Source organism: Drosophila virilis, chromosome 5 (genome assembly GCF_030788295.1).
Source record: "Drosophila virilis strain 15010-1051.87 chromosome 5, Dvir_AGI_RSII-ME, whole genome shotgun sequence".
In the NCBI taxonomy this organism is placed as follows: Eukaryota; Metazoa; Arthropoda; class Insecta; order Diptera; family Drosophilidae; genus Drosophila; species Drosophila virilis.
In genome coordinates this window covers 22,545,603-22,566,731 of record NC_091547.1, presented here as the reverse complement: position 1 = coordinate 22,566,731, position 21,129 = coordinate 22,545,603, and the positions used below count along the sequence as shown (strand labels likewise).

At 39.8% G+C, this 21,129-nt stretch overlaps 1 protein-coding gene and 1 long non-coding RNA gene across 3 annotated transcripts in view; one reads left to right on the top strand and one right to left on the bottom strand.

Annotated features, from left to right (window-relative positions):
* Positions 1-21,129, bottom strand: part of LOC116651301 (uncharacterized) — a 218,528-nt gene that overhangs the window by 71,605 nt on the left and 125,794 nt on the right. The gene's annotated exons all lie outside the window — the stretch shown is intronic.
* Positions 2,290-3,579, top strand: Vha36-2 (Vacuolar H[+] ATPase 36kD subunit 2). Its single transcript, XM_002049070.4, has one exon. It carries the CDS (start codon positions 2,503-2,505, stop codon positions 3,499-3,501), a length of 999 nt encoding a protein of 332 aa, XP_002049106.1. The 5' UTR covers positions 2,290-2,502; the 3' UTR covers positions 3,502-3,579.

Here is a 21,129-nt window from a genome sequence, read left to right as displayed (position 1 = left end):
TGCAATTGTTGTAGTTGTCTGCCTGTCTGCTAGTTGTTGCTGTTGCTGTCGTACTATGCCGGCTGCCGGCATAAATATAACCACATCTGCAGTAGGTTCTGCATGTATTTTGCCAGTCGTGATTTGAAGTTGATTTTGTGCCACAATTGTACAACTTTTTAAAGGCCCAAGCCCAACGCACGATACAAAATTTAAATATTTAGAAAAAAACGAGGAGTTCCTTAAATGTTGTTTAGTTGTTGAGACTCAGGTGAATCGGCATACGAAGGTAAATATATCTTTAGGTACGTACAAGCAACAATAATGGGTCAAGATCTATATCTAAATAGTTGCTAAGTATTCGCGAGAGAGACTAGTAAAAACTCGTAATATAATTCTAAAAATTCTACAAAAGTCAACAATTCTTCAAAGACAAAACTGTAAAAATAATAAATTATAAGCTACCATTAAACTGCAAAAATAAAACTCCTAGCTGAGTGGAAACTGAAAACGATTAAGTTTATTTAAATAACTTTAATGGATTTAACTATGTCAAGCCTAGACGGGCTTGATGACCAACGCAGCGCTTTGAAGCTATGTTTAATTGCATATATTATGTGATATCACAGGAATGTCGGCTCTTGAATTGCCTTTTGCCACGAGAGTGACGGCAATTATTTAATTTTCACATTTATTAATTGATTGAAATTCAATTCGTATATTGATTCGAGCGTCCTTTTCGCCAGAGTCCTGTTTAATAGCCTCGAGCATATTTCACGCTCGTTTCGCCTGCCGCTTTTTTTGCAGCCTTTATTTTTTCCCCATTTATTTTACAATGTTTTTTTTTTTTGTATTTAATGTTAGCATTAAACCGGATATTGTCAGCTTTGCTGAGGCGTGTGGGCCAAGTTAATTTGCCACACCTCGCAATGCCCATTTGAACAGTTGTCAAACGAACTGAACGAGTTTTAATTAGGTGATGCAAAAAATTGAATTTTATTCGCATTTTTCGTTACTTCCAGTCGGAAATTAAAGACATACTTGTCCTTATTCGTATACTCTTGATATGCAATCCTTATATACATATATTCCAGATTAAACGAAAAAGAACACTTACCTTTAGTTTTTGCAAAATATGCTATTAATTTTCACCCCAAGGATCCTCTTGCAGAAAAATGTTTACAAATGTTTTTTATATGGCATGTGGATTCGATACATAAAAAAACCACACATATTTAATTATCAGCATAGAAAAAATATATTCTCAAGGGTATTTAATGTTAAGCAAAGAGAAAATTACTTATCTTTCTGGTTTTCAAGTCAATTAACGGCGGAACAGTTGCAGGGGCTCCGAGAGAAGTTACTTGGTTTCTGCGTGGGCAAGCCAATGGGCTGATATATGCGGCAGGTTTCAGGCAATATTAATGCAAAAGTCATAGGAAATTAATTTAGACTTGAAAAGAAAAAATATTGCCTGTTTGTGAAGCTCTTTTTTCCTTTTTACGTTTGTGAAGGCAAACCAATTGCATTTGCCCGATTTTTCTTTGAACATTTTCTATTCGAGCTGTGGCAAGGGCAACTGCCTTTGCATATGTTTGGCTACGTGCGCTTTGCCACGCCTCCCTGCCCACATTTCCCCTGCGCCAAGTTTCAATTAAAGCCACACAATTTGAGGCACTTGCACTTTAAGAATTGCATTAAGATTCGTTTGGCTGGGTTTTGCTTGGCCGCTCAGGCAAAAGTTCCGTGTACAGAATTGAGTCTGGAGCTGAGACGGAGACTGGGGCTGGGATTGGAACTAAGACTGGGACTGGGTACTGGCTCTACGTGCCTGGATTATATTCTAGGGCCAAAGAGCCATTCGCAGTTGTAGTTGCAGGCGCAATAAAAATTATGTTATGCATTTCACGTGCAACAAGTTGAAATCATAACAAGCCCAAGTTGCACTAAGAAAAATACTTTTATAACGGAAATGCAATGAAAATATTGAAAGAGCCGTTGTAGAAATTGAAAAGCAAACATTTTTACAAATCCTTTGGTTGAATGTGTGTGTGTTGTGTATGTGTATGTTTGTGTGTGTGTGTGTGTGTGTGTGTGTGTGTGTGTGAATGAGTTAATTTAAGTTGGTGAAATACGTAAGGCTGAAGAAATTTTTGGCTTGTTGTCTTAAAAATGATTAACACTGTATTCCAACACATAACATATAACATATACATATCGATTTCAAGAAGACAAAAAACTACAAATAGACTAACTTAAAATTGATTAAGTATATGCTCTATTAAGCGGAGCTGTTAGTAGTAGGCTCATAGTTTTTAGATGAGATGTAGTTTAAAAATCTGGAATGAAACCAAATAAATTGCTGGGAAACGAGTCAGAGTAGTTTAAACCTAAGTCTGGCAGGGAGTACAAGGAGGGTGAGCGAGAGTAGACTACCCACAGCAAACTGCTAGGGTACGAGGAAAAGTAGTTCAGACCTAGGCTTGGAGAGGGGTAGCTTCAGTGAACCAGACTTGCCGCAAGATGGCCATGACCGATAAGCTGCAGATATTTCCATCTCGGGCCAATGCGGTGCTAATAAAGCAAAAGATTGGGGCCGCTAAGCGTGGCATGGGTCTGCTGAAACGTAAGCGTGATGCGATCGATCTAAAGCTGCGGGAGATCAAAAGCGAAATGGCCGATAAGGAGGAGCAAGTGGATAATATGATGCGCACGGCCATTTTCTCGGTGGCCAAGGCTAATCTGTTGGGCACGGACTTCAAGCCCGTGATAGTGGCCGACAGTCGTGTTGCAACTGCATTTTTACGGCGGCGTCAACAGAAAATTGTGGGCATAACATTGAACTACTTTGAACTGGAGGTGAACGAACAGGGCGCCTTTCCACTGGCAGGGCTCAGCTGTGGGGGCCAGCAGGTGCAGAAGGTGCGCAAGTACTTTCAAATAGCGCTAAAAGAGATCGTCGAATACGCATCGCTGGAGTACATGTTGCGCTTAATGCTGGAGGCCTCGCATCAGACCAACATGCGTGTCAACGCTCTGGACTATGTGGTCATACCCCGGCTGATCAACACATCCAACTACATCAACGGCGAGCTGGAGGAGTTCGAACGTGAGGATTTCTATAGACTCAAGCGTTCGCAGGCCAAGCAGCTAGAGGCAAAGATTGCATTCACGGAGCTAATCAAGACCAAGAATATGACGGAGGAAGAGCTGGCTGCCTTTATCAAGCGCGGCGGTCATTTGCATCCCGTCGCCGATGTGGGCTTCGATTCCAACGAATTTGAAAATGAAACCGTGGAGGACCGTATGCGTAAGGCTTACCTGCAGCGCCACTCTCACCATCGCATTCCATTGAAACGTGGAGATGAAATACCGCCACCGGATCCTCATGCCGCTGTCTTCCTGCAGCGCACAGTTATGCGTGATCCCCGCTCAAGCAAAGCCAGTTTCATCTCCCTGCGTGCACGCACCAACATACCGAAGCAGCCAAGTATATCCACATCCAGCGATAGTGAACCATAAGATATTCCCTACTTTCTAATGATTAGTTGTGCTACTCAAAAATTAATCATTAAATATTTTAATATAGATAATCATGAATCATTTTGGTCATCTGTTGGAAAGGGAACTTTAGATCAAACTATTTGGTTCTTATTATTATTATTTTTTGGAAAATGGTTTTGTTTTTCTATATATCTTGGCCATATTTAACAAATATAAGCTAAGACCGTAAAATAAATCCCTAGGAGGGCATCTTCGGCTTGCCGAAGATGTCTTTCCATTCTATTAATATTATTATTACTATTAAAATTTAAATTAGTACTTGGAACCAAGCAAAAAATCTCTGACTCAAACAATCCCAACTTTTAGATTCTAGAGTTTTAATTTTAGGTATTCATTAATCCTAAGATATATCAAATATCTATACCATATGTTACATGTATGACACGACAAGTATTTACCTGATCCTTTTTCACATACGCATAGGCATGAGATCAGTTCATTTTGTGCGGCCATAAATATAATTTCATGACAAATAGATGGCCAAAAGCGGCAACTCTACAGTTTCTATTGCCTTTTAGGAGTTGAGTTGCTCGTTAGCCAACATTTCACCTGCAATTGAAGTTTGCCAACTATGCGGCTCACACATGCTGTGACACGGAGGGAAGGGCAATGGCTGCGATCCATTGCCAGTGCGTCTTTTGTGTTGACAAATGCATATTACAAAATGCAACTGGCCATAATAAAGGACGTCTATTACGACACATCAGAGAGGAGCAGACATTTGTAGGGGTTCGAGGCAGAAAAAATAAAATACACACACACAAACTCATAACACAAATACTGTAAGCATGCAGCACTTTTTGCTCTTGTTGCTGTTGTAAAGCCTGCAACACAAAGGCCAAAGCAACAACAGCAGCTTGCACAACAACAACGACAACAACTTGCAACGTGCGCTGCGGTAAACTCACGTGTTAGAGAAAACAAAACAAAATAACTGCAACAACACAGGCAACGGCAACAAAGCAGGCGCAATGCAGGAAAAAAAAAAACGAAATACATATAAAATGCTGCAACAATTGGCAGCAACAACAATGAGACAACAGCAATAGCAACAGCAGCAGCGACAAGCGCTTGCAGCATCCATAGCGCTGGGGCAGCAACGGTAGCTCCAAATAATAAAAGGATGATAGTCAAAGTTTAATGACAGTTCAAATGATGTTGCCGCCGCAGTCAACGTCGGCAGCGCAGTTGTCGCTGCTGCTGCTGTTGCTGCATTGCTGCACTTTGCAATGTGACGCAGCAAACAAATGCATGAGGTTGTACACAAAAAATAGCGGCTACTACAACTATCACAACAGCTTTGTATAGCAACTAATAATAATAATATTAAGTTAAATGATAATAAAAGTAATTTTTTGTTTAATTAAAAATTATTTAATTCCAACTATCTCAATTCCTAATCAAGCATTTTGAATCAAATCTTATATATTTAAAATTTATTTACAAATTTACCTCAACATTTCATTTATAATAAATAATAAAATTATTGCCAATTTTAAGATGATATTGTGTTAAAAATACAACTTTTTTAAGCTCAACTCCAAATACAATTTGATAATAATATAATTATATTTATAGGTAACTATAATTTATTTTTAATTTACCTCAAATATTTATCTTACATTATTTACAAATTATTAAGGAATTAAACATCACATTTTATAACCTCTGTCCACTGGTTTAAGAAATGTTACATTTTCAAATTTCACATATTGGTGATCCACCATGTACTCACATACCGCTTCTTTAAATAAACAGCTGATCGAGTGTCATTAATTTATATAAGCGCCGTAGATTTCTTTTTCCAAAACTCAAAAATTGCGCTCTCGAAGTAGGAAGGTACACTTTTCAAGATTTCGCCATCTTTAAATTCTAAGAACTGTGGAATTATTCTATTTTGTAATTTCTTATTTGAAGTTGCCGCTTGCCTTCATTGATATATCAGCTGTTTATGTTTACGATGCTTTACCATTTTTCACAACATCAATAGAAATCTCGATTAACTATCGCAAAAAACACGAAATGTTCGGGGCGAACTTACACATTTTTCAATTTTTTTTTAAAGATGTGTGATATGTGTTTCATTTCACACATTTTGCAAAAATGTGACATTGTCAGAAATGTGTAAGAAATGTGTTCAGTGGACAGAGGGTATAACCTACAACAAGTAAACATATTATTCTCAATGCTGAAATCATATGTATTTATATGTTAAAGAGTGTAAAAGATTCGGTATAATTTTATTTTTTTCATTTTTTGCATGTATGATTCGATTCCTTTTTGTGTTTTTGTTTATTTTTTTTTCATACATTTTTTCCGTGTGCGCTGTGTTGCCATTGATATTATTATGATGGTTGCAGGCACAGGCGCAGGCACATGCAACATGATGTTGCAACATGCGCTTGAACATAATAAATTTTTATGCATGATTTCTCACATTGCATGTGATGGCTGCCACTTGATGTGCCTGCTGATGCTGATGGTCCTGCCGCTGCCGCTGCCCCTGCCCTTGGCACATGGGGCGTATACGCGCGTTCGGGAACCCAGCGAATGAGAAATGTGCATTTTAAATATTAAAGTAATTTATGCCAAACATATAAATAAAGCACAAATTGTTAAATATTTAACAGGCAGACTTTAAAATGAAATTGCATAAAAGCAAGCATTTTATAGATTTCATTTTAGTTGATTTTTGTGCCCAAGTTTGCGAGTGTTTCCTCGCACCCATTTTTCACATATTCTGCAATAGAAGTCATTAAAACACTTAAAATGACAACACAAAATAGAAGAGTGCCCTAGTGCAACAAGATCAAAAGGCCAGACAAAGACATCAAATGGGAAACGCAGATGCGCTACACAAAATCAGCGCGAGATTTAACAGTGGGCGGATATGAAGAAACAGTGAATATAAAGGAGTGCAATTCAATAAATGTCAGATACATATACATACTTTATATAGATTAACCAGTTTATTAAAGAAGGAAACTAGAAAAATAAGTTATCGACAGTTTCGATAGCAGCGCAATTAAACAACTCTCTTATATTAGTCGCCCGATTTGCGCTCAGTCAACCATGGTGCAGATGGGCCAAGCAACTAATCTCTGACAGCTCGTTATGCCAAATGCTAAAACCAATGTCTGAGCATCACAGAGCAGGCTCCCCAGCGCCCCAGCCAATAACTACATCATCATTTGTCGGCGACTCTTTTAAGGGAACTGGGTTGGCGTCTGAACCAGAGTAGAGACGCGGAAAGGGAACCTGCTTGTACAATCAAAACACTCATAGACTTGTAGAGCTTGTACACATGGTAAAATGATTTAAGAGCTCATGCCGCTGCGATCATAATGCGGATGTGAATAAATGCTGATCGTGTATGGCTAGAGCCAGAGCCAGAGACAGAGCCATTATAAATCGCCTGGCACTTGTGCATTATGCCGCTCAATCAGCCTGTTCCCAAAAACCCCCCAACTGCCAGCTGTATTCCTGGTTCGTTGGAATCATTGTGCAGCATTTTAATTGCAAAATCACATTAGCATAAATTTGTTAAAAACATTTTCAAGTGAAGTTATGGCAGAGCAGCACTGTGCCCAGCACTGGGCCAGAGCACAATGACATTAATAAGCAATTACAAAACAGAAAATAGCAACTGCAAATTACTTCAAAAGGCTAAAAGCGTATGAGCTGAGCGGGCAGGCACCCCCAGTCAGCCAGACAGACAGCCAGTCAGATTGTGTCCGTCTCTGCGGGCAACATACCTCTCTCTCTCTCTCTCTCTCTCTCTCGCTTTTTAGTTTATCATCATCATCATACTTTATATAGAGACGAAGGCCTGCGTTGGCCCAGCTGTCATACGTCTTCATAGTGGCTGTGATGGCAAAATGACCCCCAGTTACGAGTAGATCGCATTGCAATATGCTATGGCCTATTATACCCTGTTTTAAACGGGCTAGGCATGTATATTAGCTTCAGTGTTTGCATATTTGCTCAAGTTGCTATTAAAGCTACATGCGAACTGTATCTCAATCGAAACCTGTAGCTGCGTATGTTATGTATTTTCATCTGCATCTGCAGCTGTGGCTGCATAGCAGACATTGGACACAGGGTAACTCGCAGCCCTGCTATGACAACAGCAATGTTTTTGTTTGCTGAATATGTGTCTGTATCTGAATATCTATATCTGTATCTGTATCTGCAGCTCTATCTGTATATGTGGCTCCGTTAGCTGGCATGGCACTGTTATTGCTTCAAGTGGCTTCATTCATTCACTGCAGTCTCTGTCTGTTCTGTCTGCTCTCTGTCTTTGCCGCTAGAAAAAAGCTAAAACTGACGCCGCGCCACGTCAGGCACGACAATGAGCTGACTATTTAATGTCCTAGCAACAGAACCTACTCCCTTCGCCCTACTCTCCTCCTTTTGCTCTTCTGGCTAGTCTGGCAAAAACAAGAGCAACCTTTATTAGCAAAAAGTTTTGCCGGTCTAAGCCAAGAGAAAGCGCCGCTGGCTGTGTTTTGTCCAATAGACGAAAAGGGTTTATATTTATTAGCCAACTGAGTTGCCGTCTGTGACTATTGCTATCTTTGGCGTATCAGAGAGGGGGGGTCATGAGCAGATTAGGCAAAGACAAGACACAACTCAACTGATGTGTGGGCAGTGGAGCTGACAGAGAGAATATTGTCGGCTTAGCTTGACATTAGTAAGAGAACTAAAAGCTGGCAAAAGAGTTGTAAGTATTTATTTCTGTGCCCCCAGAGCAAATCCAACCAATCGACGAGTAACTAAATTACACTGACTCTCAAATGTACGCAGACATGGTTAATATATGAAAAATGGAAAAAGGAATTTTCACTGAAATTTTGGATCATACTTTAGCCAGTTAAAAAAAATATTCACCTAATAGTTTTTTAAATGGCTTTTCAATAATATCAAGGAAGGTAAATAATTGTAAATAAATATTTGATCTTGGTCTTTATTACGTATTTAGAACATATATCATTCTTATTCCTATAGGAATATATTTTCCGGTTCTAAAAAGGTTTTATATTGGAAAAATAAGAATTAGATTGTATAATTAAAGTACAAAACATCCATGAACTACAGCCATCTAAAGGCCAAAAAGAACATCATATTACACTTCTTTTGCGCTAATTTAAATTGTGAATTGAAAAAATATCTGGATATATTAACATATTATATATATTTTTATCATATTTTATATGCGCCAAATTTCTTCACCTACTGTTTGATTTCTTAAATTTAATGACAATAGAAACCTTCCCTTATCCAAAAAAAAAAAACAATGCTAATTCTTGTACAACTCATCTGCATAGTAGCTGCCACTTGCAACTGGAACTCGAAGTCTTCTGGTGGTGGCACTGAAACTGGCTGCACGGCCGCGACTATCTGCAGCTATGTTGCATACATTACGCAACATTTGGCGTTTTGGTTGTTGCCACAACAACACTCTGATTATTTGCTGATAATGATAGTAGTGGCCCGAACACCACCCACTTCACCCACCCCAACTGCAACTGTGCACCACCAAAACCCAAAACTACTGGCAGCCACCGCGAAATTGCGTTGACAATGCGCGACTGCGACTCGATTCGACATGTTGGCTGCACTTTTTGCCAATTTCGAAAATGAAAATGGGCACCCAAACAGCAGTGGAAATTGCCCCCGCCGTGCCGCATTTTCAGTTCTGGGCATAGATATGAGCGACAATTAAGTGTTTGCCGCATAATGATGTTGCCCGTTTTTACAGCATGCAGCAGCAGCAGCAGCAAGTGGCAAGTAGTTGTTCGTTGGCAGCATGCAGCATTTCGCCAGTTGCAGTCACAGCAACTTTTTATCGACATTAATACACGTCGCAAATATGCAGAATGCTTTTCGGGGCCGACAACGTTGCGGATGTGGCGGCTCTTTGCGGACTTTTTGCGGCCGCAAAATGTCGCCGCATTGCTTAATGACATAAGTTCCCCACAGTCCATTCAGAAACTAGCTCCCAAAGCTATTTAATACAGTTTTATGGGCGCGATAAGAGAGCAAAAAGAAAAACAACAACGATTAGAAGTTCGTATAAGCTTGATATTAAATTAATTTTTAAGCTGTCTATAATTGTTGAAATACTTAGAAGTTTAATTTGAATTGGCAACTTTATTTACTTAGGAAACTAATTAAAATATTATATTATTTATATTTTTTTTGTATCTATAATTTTTGCAATATTTGTTAATTCATTTATTAATATTTTGTTGTTTCTCCTATTATATTTGTTTAGTATTGTTTAATTTTAGAAAATTTAATTTATTTATATCATTTTATTTATTTGTATTTGTACTGTGATGACTTACCCAGATCGCTCCGATCTGGGAAGAAGAAAACTGTTCCTAATTTTGCCTATTGTAAGTACTCCAAATTTTTGTATCCCAAAATAGATTAGAAAGCAAGACTAAGAAAATTCTTGGCAAAATCAGTTATGCAATTTAATACAGTTTTGATAAGATCATGAAAATCAGTAAGCCAAGCCACTTTTTCGGAATTATTTCTAAACCTAGTCAGATTTGCTTTAGTTTTTCTTTTCTAACATTTAATCTTTCAATTTAACAGCTTAACCTTAGAATTACATTAATAAGATGCAATTAAAGTTGTTGGTTTAGAGTTTTGTCTGCAGTTTTAAGTGCCGTTAGAATTTGATTAAGCAAATCAGTTTCGTGATTGGACAAGTGCATTTCCATGTCCATGCGCTAGTTTTTCTCTTATTTGCTTCATTTTGGCGGGGTTTGAGGCGGCGGCGCCTTGAGAAATATGAAGCCATTTGCGCTGTCAGGGGTGCCATTAAAAGTTGGATAATATTTTGTTAACAAAAATTAAAAAAGTCACAATAAAAGTTAGTGGCATGGTGGCAGGATATTCCAAATGTATGTGGGTCGGTTGTGGGGCGGGTTGCTGTAATGGGTTCTGGCTGCTGGGGATCTGTTACTGCCACTAGGCTGACCATTTTGATTGAAAATCCAATCTCGCCGCGTCTGAGTCTGAGTGGCTCATATGTGCAGTTCCCACAGCAATTAAATTTGAACACAGGACGACGCAGGGTAACAGAGAAAACGAAAAAAAAAACGACCAACAAGAAGAAGAACAGTTGACATGCTCGGCAAACAAACAAACAAGCGCAAGAGGCAACAACAACAAGAACGAATAAAAAAAGGAGGCAGCCAAAAGACAACCGCAGACATGCAGCAACAACAACAACCAGATTGAGTCGCACATACATATGTGCCCCGCCTACCAAGCAGAACAGAAAGGGGCCAGGACTACAGGCCGGAGAGGCGGACACTCTGCTCGGCTGCTTTTCGGGCATGAAGAAGACATCGCAACAACCACAAAAGCGAAGGCAACTGCTCTTCCGCCATTTTTTTTGTTGTTGTCCTTTTGTGTGTCCTGTAGTCCTAGAAACAACAACTGCAAAACTAAAAAGGACAACGGGCATACAAATAACATTAAGCCGGCGAAATCAGCAAAAGGCAAAAGGACTCACAAACCGACTGTCGATGCGGGCCAACAGCCCCCGGGCCAGGACCTGGCCCAGGACCACACTATCAAGCGGAGCTATCGCCTCGACAGACAGGCAAAAGGACATCATCAACAGCAGCAACAGCAGGAGCAGACCATATTGAAGGTGAAAGCGCTCCATAGAGCCATGACAATGACAATGTACTCCACTCCAGCCCGCTCAACTACAGCCGCCTGGCCCCGTATGCCCGCTGTGTGTGACACAAAACTGGCATTAGGCAAGGATTTGCGTTGATTATGGACAGCAATGGGTTTTAGCTTTAGCCATTTTCAAATGAAAAGACAATGAAAGGTTTGTCCACACACCAAATCTCTGCCACCTCTACTCCAACTCCAACTTCAATAAGCAATAAGACAATAATGCCATAAAGAGCCCAATTTAAGGTTAAAAAAACAGTTCACAAGCCGTGGGCCCAATTTAATCGGATTGCTGGGAAAAGTAACGTTGCTGCTCCGGAAATTTATTTGTTAAACTAATTGCATAGCTTTGATCAGAATATTAGGAAGAACTAGGAATCCATATCATGATTTCTGTTATGTAAAAACCACGCGTCTGTGAATTTGCATTTATCTTTACGGGGGCTCGATCCGCACACTTCTAACCAAGCAGTCCACATGACACCATCATACTTGACATAATCAAAATATATAAGAATTAATTGAAAATAAATGTGAACTACCAATATTTTCAATTTCTTTGTTTTTGTTTTTGGTTTAAAATTGTTGCAGAATGTTTATGTTTATGGCAGAAGTAAGTAAGAGTTTTTTTTTGTTTATAAAATATATAAGCCAATATATTATTGTTCTTTTGTTGGAAACTTTTGTGCTAGAGGTCATTATCACGCAATAAATCTACGCTTCGTCTGACTTTTAGAGCGTACGAATACTTGATTTTATTACTTCTAAAGAGTTTAAACTTTATGGTCGATATAATCGGTTGCTCTTTTGCGCTGTGGATTCTGTTTTGGTCACATGTGTTGGTAAGTGGCAGATAACTAACAGCTGGTCACACCTTTTTCGCCTATTGACAGCTTAATTTCCATATGCTAACTCCCAGTGCCAGTTAACAAAAGTTCACACATAACAAAATTAGACGAGCAGCCGAAACCAAATCGAAGACGAACCAAAACCCAGACCGAGACTAAACAAAAGAGCTGAACGAAAAATGTGTGAGCTTCCCATTTAGTAAGGCAGCTTAGGTAAATTTTCGGGCATCATATGATAGCAGGGGCATCTTGTTTTCTCTTTCTATCCCTCTCTCTCGTTATTGGCTTTATCGGCTTTTCCCCGTTAGCATTATGACTGAAAATGTCTTCTAATGACTCATAAGATTAAAAAGTAATTTTCTTGTTATGCTGCGCAAACGATTTTTGTTCCACCGTTAATTTTTATACATATTAATATTGGAAAAGAAGGGAGAGCATCGAAGAAAGCAAGAAAAATAGAAAAGGAAAAATATTCACGAAGCAACCGAATAAACATAAATTTGATGCACAAAATTGGGTCATTATTGGCAGCACCGTTCGTTGGGTTCCCAAATAAAAAATAAAAAAAAAAAAAACAACAATTTGTTTTTCTTCGATTTTTGGTTGTTTTTTTACTGTCGTAAAATTACGCCAAACAAATTGATAATTTTCGTTGTATTTCGTTTTATGATTAGCACGCCCTAAACGAAACCCCAGAGTGGGGAGCCCGACACAATTTGCGCCCATTTACGTTCATTTTCGTGGGAAGGGCAGGGGGCGAGGGCGGCTCTTAATTATTAGCCGGGCTTTTTTATGGCCCGGCGCAGTGGGCGGGGCGCATATAACTTGCTAGCAGCCAGACAGACAGAGTCGCAGAGCAGACCAATTTCTGTGGTTTCCAATTCAACGCACTCTCAATTAGAACGTCCAATAAATAGTCTGACGGGGGCGACACTTGTGCGACACTTGGCAAAGTTTTTGGAATGGGAACGGGAACGGGAACGGGAACCGACTCTTGGTCTGTGGAGGGGTTCTGTTTTGCCTCTGGGTGTCATTTCTGGGAGTGTGGTGGGGGTGTGCCATGTGGCCTGTATCGCACATTTAACTAATTAACAATTAAAACTGCCAGCCTCGAAAAAAAAAAAACAAAGAAAACAGAACTACACAACAATATGCGCCCCATTCAAAAACGCCTAATGAAATAATAATAAAATATTTTTTTATGTCTATGGCAGTGGAATGGCTTTTTAAATGATGCCTGCCACAATTTCAAATGACAGCCAAAGAACATCATCTACATAATGTTCAAAAGCTAATTATGGTGCCTTGGAAGAACTGCGAGAAGAAGAAGAGCAGAGCATTTAAAGAGCAAATAGTTTGGGAGTGGGAGGAATTGAACAAGCTTCCCGTTAAATGCTTTTGCTTTTATACATTATGCCAGTTTTTTTAAGATCTTCGAGACATTATCTTTCGTCTTCACAAGGTTATTCTTTGTGGTTAATCTATAAAAGATAAAAAAATAATACTTTTTGGCAGACTTTGGTAGATCATTTCTAATCTTTTTACCGCTAATGCTTAAACGAGCAATTTTAACCGACATAGTTCTTGCCAAATACCTCTTAATTCATTTTCAGCCAAAACACAATGCGAATTTTCGTGCAATTCCGTACATTCATACTTAATTAGATACGTTTCACATTAATGGATTTAACCTCAAGATTGCGACGCATTCATTTGCAACCTGGGGGCATAAAGCAAATATAACTCAAGCAAGACGAGTTGCCTCACCAAGTGCGACAATGTTTCCGGCGACCTTTGACATGCAGCTGTGCCAGCTTCAGAATGAGAGTGTGTGTACCATATGCCACATGTCATGTGCCCCGCACAAAACATGTCACTGCCCATTTTATCCTTGCTTCCTGCCACCTTTTGCCCAAACATTAAGAACCTGGTTTTTGGGTTTTTGGTTCTGGCTCTGGTCCTGGTTCTGGCTCTTGGCCACACAATGACACAAAGACCCGAGAGCGCACATAAAAGAAATTAATCAGATTTGTATTTAAACGCCCAGCCATGGGGCGTCCACCAGCTGTGTGTGTATGCGTGTGCGTGTGTGTGTGTACGTGTGTAAGTGTGTATGTGTATTGTGACCATTGTCCCTAACAAAAACCTCCAAATCTCTCAGCATTTTGTGTGCAATTTTTGTCAACATGTTGCCCCGCACAACGTTTGCCTGCCCAGCCTCTCTCTCTCCAACTCCTTCTCTCTCTTTCACTCTGATATCTTTGCTATCTATACATATACCATCCCATCCCATCCCATACTCTTTCTATGCCCGAACACTATTTTCAGCCCTTCTGTCAGTTTTGTCAGTTTTCTGTGGAATTTTTCAAACCCCTCATGAATGATTTTAGCAGATTTTTATATTTCCACTGTGCTATTGTATAAAAACTCGTTGCGTCCAGCCAAGCGCCCATCCATCTCAAAGCATCTATACCGATCTCTACACATACACACACACACAATGTGATAGTCGTATCTATGTAACTCGACGTTTATCCATGCGTCGTTCCTCTATCTCTGGCATATTCTCTTGGTTCGTGTGGTTAGTTTGGTTTTGTCATTACAATTGTTTGCGTTTTTCCACCATTCAATGACGGTCCTTTGTTGTTAAGGACTCGCCACAAAAGGAGTTACGAGCAGCCAGACGCACAGACAGATAACGGAAGCCGCTTCGAAAAGTTGCTACCAAATATTTTGCTGTAACGTATATAAAAAAAAAAATGAAAATAAATAAAATAACAACATTTTTGTGTGCAATTGAGTTAGGGGCAGAGTTCTTCCCAGAGAGTTATGGCTAGCATTTGCATTATGTGCGAAAAAGAGTTGCATGAAATACAAGTGAATCATAAATAATTCACATAAGTAGCTCGGCATGAATCACTCAGCGTATTTTGGTTTTTGCTAGTAACGAGGCGTTGTTTTGTTTTCATTCTTTGCTAATCCTTTAAGCCAGTTTTCATTTTATTTCTCATATGGCATTTATTTATATCACCCTGCTTGCATCTATTATCTAAGTTCACCTTTATCATTTGTCAGAAACAGCTGCATGCTGTTGTCTTTATTCAATAAATAAGTCATTAATAATATTATTCATTTTGATCGGTATGGATAAATTATATCCAAATAAATTATTTTCCCATATTCTATATCCTTAACTTTTCTACACGTAAAACGCTTGAGTAATTGAACTTATCTTATTTGAAATATTTTCTCATTTTTTTGTACATTTTCATAAGATTTATAATTTTCTTGGCCTACATTAAAGTTGGTATAAAAAGTTCTTAAATTGTTTGCTTTTTTGCACTTTTGTAAATTTGTTTTTATTTTTCCTCTCTTTTAGTTCCGTCTTTTTTCATTTAAGTGTTTTTTATCTTCATATTTCTGATCGGCTTTGTGCTTGTAAATTTTTTTTTAATATTCCTGGTGCCCATCTTTACAGCTTCTTAATTCTAGCTCTTGTTCGTTTTTATATTTTTAATCCATAGTTTATGTGCTTATTTTCCTTACCATTTCTTGCCTTCCTTTCATTAGGCAACTTTCGTTTAGTTTTTTAATGCTTACCCCTGCCATTATTATCTTTTTCGATTTGACAATCTTTTTTCTTTGCTCTTCTCATTTGCTCCTGCTGCCATTCCACGTATTTTTCCCGAAATTGTCACAACTTTTTCTACGCATTTGCCCACACTTACAGAACTGGCAGCACATTGCACCACAAAATGATGGCACAAATGTGTTTTTAAACCGAAACTTGCCAAGAGCTCGAGTATCACACTCATTTTACAGCATATTAGTTATTCGCCACAAACAAGATGCGATGGCCAAAGCGGCGCCACGGAGCTACCGCTTCTGAAGGAAGATAGAGAGAGGGTGAGTGAGCCAGCCAAGCACAAAATTAGGGTTGCCTGGCAGGATTGCCACCAGCACTGATATCATCATCATTATGAGCGAAACCTGCGACAACTTGCAAAACACAAACCAAATTGTTCAATGGCGCCGCAAAAATGACCAAAAATGCGCTGCCAGCAAAGGCGCCACCGCCGCCGCCATTTTTATTTGCAGCACTGCCACTTCCGGCGGCCATTTGCACGACCGCTCCACGCCCCCGCCCATTCAATTTTGTGTCATCTTGCAGTGGCGAGCCAAAAGCTGCAAATTGATGGCGACTGGCGCACATTCAAAACGCTTTCATTATTGTCATAAGCTGCGGCGACGTCTTCGTCTTCGTCTCCATCTGCTTGTTCTTTTTCCTGTAGATAGCGCTGGAAAAATTTTGCAGCGTACTTTTCGATTTCCGCTACGTAATATTCAAGTGATTACCAACGCAGCCGCGACAGCCTCCAACAGGAAGCAACAAAGTGCGCTGCCAACTTTTGTGCTGACGTGCGCTGATTTCATCCATAGACTCGATTCGGACTTGCTACTACAACTGGCCGCATTATTATACCCTGTAGCCTAAGCCAGGTTAAAAACAGAGGGTATCATATGCGTAAGCCAACCCTTTTAATCACTGGACTCTCGGTAAAAGAACCTCTTAGACCACCAATGGCCCTATTTATCTCATAGTGCTTTACAGCTATAGCCATCAAATTTGCTGTAGGCATTCCTTAGAAATTTATTAGTTTAAAAATCTTTGACCATGCCTTAAATTACATATGTTCTATACAAAATTATGGATAGTCTTGATAAAAAAGCGCCACAAGGCAATTGCTAGTCGGGCATGCCCAACTCTTCAGTTTCTTGGTTGTTTGTGTTGCTAAGTGTACCGAGTATTTCGGACCTCCGACGGGGTTCAATGACAAAGTTTACTACCACTAGGTATTTATAACTATTATTTATGTGGTGGCCCTGGACCTGCTCCTCCATTTTAAATGCTCACTGATGCGCAACGAATTTCTTAATGGTGCAATTTGGCGTTTTATGTCTGAAGTTTAGGCGAAAGGCGATTTCGGTTGAGGGGGCGCGGCAAGGGCGGGCTCTTACTGCAGCATTTTTGATGTACGCTATCGCTACGTGCATAAACTTTTTGCAAACAATTATGGCCGAGGTCGAGCCTGATGGCCTGGCAGACGACCAGCCAGGCGGTAAGCTGCCTGGGCCTGGGTCTGGCCAACATAGAACCCTCGATATTTGCCGTTTTTCATTAAATTCATGGTGTGATTTCCGCAACGCTTTTCGGCTTCCGGCAAAACGCAAACACAAATCACAGTTTCTTTTTTCCGTGCCTATCGAGTGTTGTCAATTTGAAAATATGCTTTACGAGACAATATAATAATAGCGGGCGGTTCCCGGCTCGTCCCCTTGCTGTGGTCCACAAATAACACAACGGAAGAGTCTTAACTGATATACTTTACTTGTAATAAGGCGCTAAATTATAAAAGTTTAAAATGCTTTCGAAATTTAGAGCGTTTTAAGTAAAAGCTTTCAGAAAGCGCTTAAAATACATTTCTTTCTATAAGTTTAGGATTTTATAACTCTCAGCATAAAAAATGTATGATTTAATTGAGGAAAGAGAAAAATGCATTTGAATAAGCCAAAAAATGACGAATTTTTTAAATATTTCCTTCCAATTTCCAGTACTACATTTTAAGTTAATTTTTTCCACTTTTATTCTACATTCACATGACTTGCTATTTGACGGGTCCACAGCTGGTTGAAGCTATTGAGAAGTGAAAATAAAATTCAATTGATAAAATCAATATACTCAACGCTAACAAAAAATCAAGTCAAATATCAAATATTTTGCCTATCTGAATGCATTGATTAAAATACTGAAAACGCGTATGGAAAACAAAAAATATATGGCTGCCAAGCATTTAATGGATAAAATGCGCTGTGTGGCACTTATGACAATGGACCATTATGACACCTTAAATCATAACGGCATAATCTGCAAATATCCAGGAGAGTATGTGCCAGCGTGTGTGTGTGTGCTTGTGGCTGAGGGGATATGAATATGTTGTCATAAAGAATGAAAATTAATTGAAAATGCATTCTGTATGCCATTGTCTTCAATTAATTTTCATTTCAATCATTTCCAATAGCAAGCAAATGGAGTGTGTGTGCGTATGTGTGTGGGAAAAGGAGTATGGGAGTCCATTATAATTTTGTACAGTTGCTCTAGTCAATGAGATTATCATTATGGTACACGGTCAAGCAACTGGGCTGTGTTATGCGAAGTATAATAATTCATTATAGCGAACTATTTTATTCGTCCAATCAAACATAGAGATATTTACTCTAAATATTTATGTAAGATAAATAAATACTTTATTTAATATTTGAGCATACATATCAAAAAAGGGTTTCAATACAAATAATACTATTATTAAAATGTCTTTTACTTCATTTAATACAGACAATTGATGCAAGCTTAACTTCTGCGGCTAATCATGAAACTGTTAAAGTGGCGGCAGAACAGGGATTGTACAAGGCTTACTTGCCTACTTGTTGGCCTGTTTAAGTAATCTTAAACAGAATTATTAAATATATTTATACAAATATAAAATAATTCTATTCCTAGCATGTCTTCATATTGTTAAGGTGGCGGTCTAGCAGGGTCTGAATTCTCCCTCTTTCTCTCTCGTTCACTCTGTACCTATGGCCAATGCCTTGTCAAGTTGCTTGGCTCAACTATGGCAAGTTCAAGCGGCTTAAGTCTTAATTGGCTCACAACTAGTTCAAATAACATCCCCGGCCCCCGTCAACTCGTCAAATTCATCGTGTTCTGCATGTTGCCCTGGCGACCACAAATCGTTTGCACTCTTCGATTACCAAGAGCTATCATAATGTATTCAAAATCTTTAATGTAATTAATGCTGTTTGTTTAATGAAAGTTGTCGAAGCGCCAAGGCCTAACATACGCACACGCACACGCATACACACAAGCACATACGCAGAATTAACACACATATTTGGGTACCTAAACACAGCCTATGTTGCGTAGGATATACAAGCATGCAGCCCGGATATTGCATAGATACTTTTCTTGTTGTTCTTGTTGCTCTTGCTGTTGCCAGTCGTGTAGCGGACGTGCAACATGCAACATGCAACAACAACAACAATAACAACTTGTGCCCCACACAAGCTGTTGTCGCACGCACCGTTTGGATGTTTCAGCTTTTGCGTTCATTTCTAATCATCGACAACTCTCCCGGCCATAGATTTTGGTAACCTTTCCCCGCCACGCCCCGCCAAAACCGGCGCACCCGACCACCTTCCGTCTGCTGCTGCTGTGGATCGAAGCCGGGATTCGGGGTTCGGTCCCCGCCGTGGCCTTCTAATGCGCTAAAGTGCTTTTTCGTAAAAACAAGTTACACTTTGCAATTTGCACTAAATCCCACTTGGCTGTGGCCGGGCATCGCTCCACTGGGCAACGAATCCATTGCATAGGCCAGCCCTCATGCCCATGCTCATGCCCTTCAGTCCCCTCGCACACCCTATTCAGCCATGCCACTTTTCTGCCTCCTGCTCGGTGTCTCCTCAGTGTGTTTGTGTGCAAATCCTTTGGCCGTTGCGTGGCAATTAAAAGGGATTTTCATGGCTAAAACGTATTTATTTTACACACACACGCACGCACACACTCCCACACGTACACGCACGCACACCCATATGAACTTCCTGCATTTCCGCCCTCTTCCCCAATATTCAGCTCGCTTAATATTTGATTTTTGATTTGTGGTCTGTTGTTGTGCTGTGTGCTCTGCAGGTCCGTATAAAGCAGGAGTTTCTGGCGGAGCGGGTGTGAGGGGTTGGCTTATTGGAATGCTGGTAAAAAGCTCCAAGGAGCGACAGACAGTCGGGCAGGTGGCAGAGTATGTATTCAAGTACTCATATTAATTACTATTGATTTTAGTGCGCTGTGCGCGTTAATGAAATTGAATTGCACGCTACAAAATGCCGAACCGCACACTTCCGCCCGCCCTGTGCCGTTCATACGAACACCAAAAAAAAAAAAGGGACGAACAACAAAATCAATAAAATAACCGCAGTGGCACAATTTCAGTTTGTTTTTTCTCTCTCTCTGTCTGTTAACAAGGTGCACTGAACTTGTCCTTTACACAAATGCCGATGAAGTCTAAAGATTTTCAGTTAAGTTTTTTTAGCGAAATATTGCCAAGGAATTGGCTAATGTTATGCCTAAGTATTTTCGTGTATATTCTTTTATTGCGTTCGCAAGCTAAAAATGTAAATTAAATGTGTGTCAACAGCCTTCAAGGCTTTTTATTAGTTATCCTAAATTTATGTAATTTGTTCATTAATTCACTTGATTCATGAAAACTGTTCTTCCAATTGCATTGTTCCTTACAAAAGTTCGAATACCAACTCGTCTGAACTTCCGCTTGCCATAAAACTTGACGGATGTTCACCAAATGGGTAGGCAGTTTGTGCGTCTGACATCACACAGAGAGCAGCCCTTAGCTGCAGCTGAAGTATAAGTCCACTAATTCCCAAAGTCTGGCATTCGGCTGGGCAGAGCCAATGCTTTAAGTGCCGCACCTTGCCTCAAAATAGCCACCGCAATAATTTGTTAAAGCTTTAATCGAACGGCAACTAGACCCAGCCCCAAAGGGTGGCTTGAGCCTGGACAGCCGTCCAGTCGGTGGCACTTGCCACCCCCAAACGCAAACACCTTGCAACCACCGTAAAAGAGAAAAATAAGAAGAAAATGAGCGGGCAACATAAATTTCATTTCATGCCAATTTATTCAATTGGGGTTAGAGGCTTAGATAGCACCAGCTGCGGCGCGGGGTTGGTAGTTGGCCAAAATCAAAATAAATGCCGCCCCTGCAACCGATAAGCGTTTGTCACATGCGACTGAAATTAATTCGTTTTTGATTAGGCGCAAAAAATCAATTTCTCGACCAAACTGAGTTTTATTTGTTTATGGCCAGCATCAGTTTTGGCCATGCCACGGCCCCCACATTTTGGCAGCTGTTACGTCACATAATTTGTTGCTGTTGCTGCGCGGCAACAGTTGAGGCCAAACACCGCC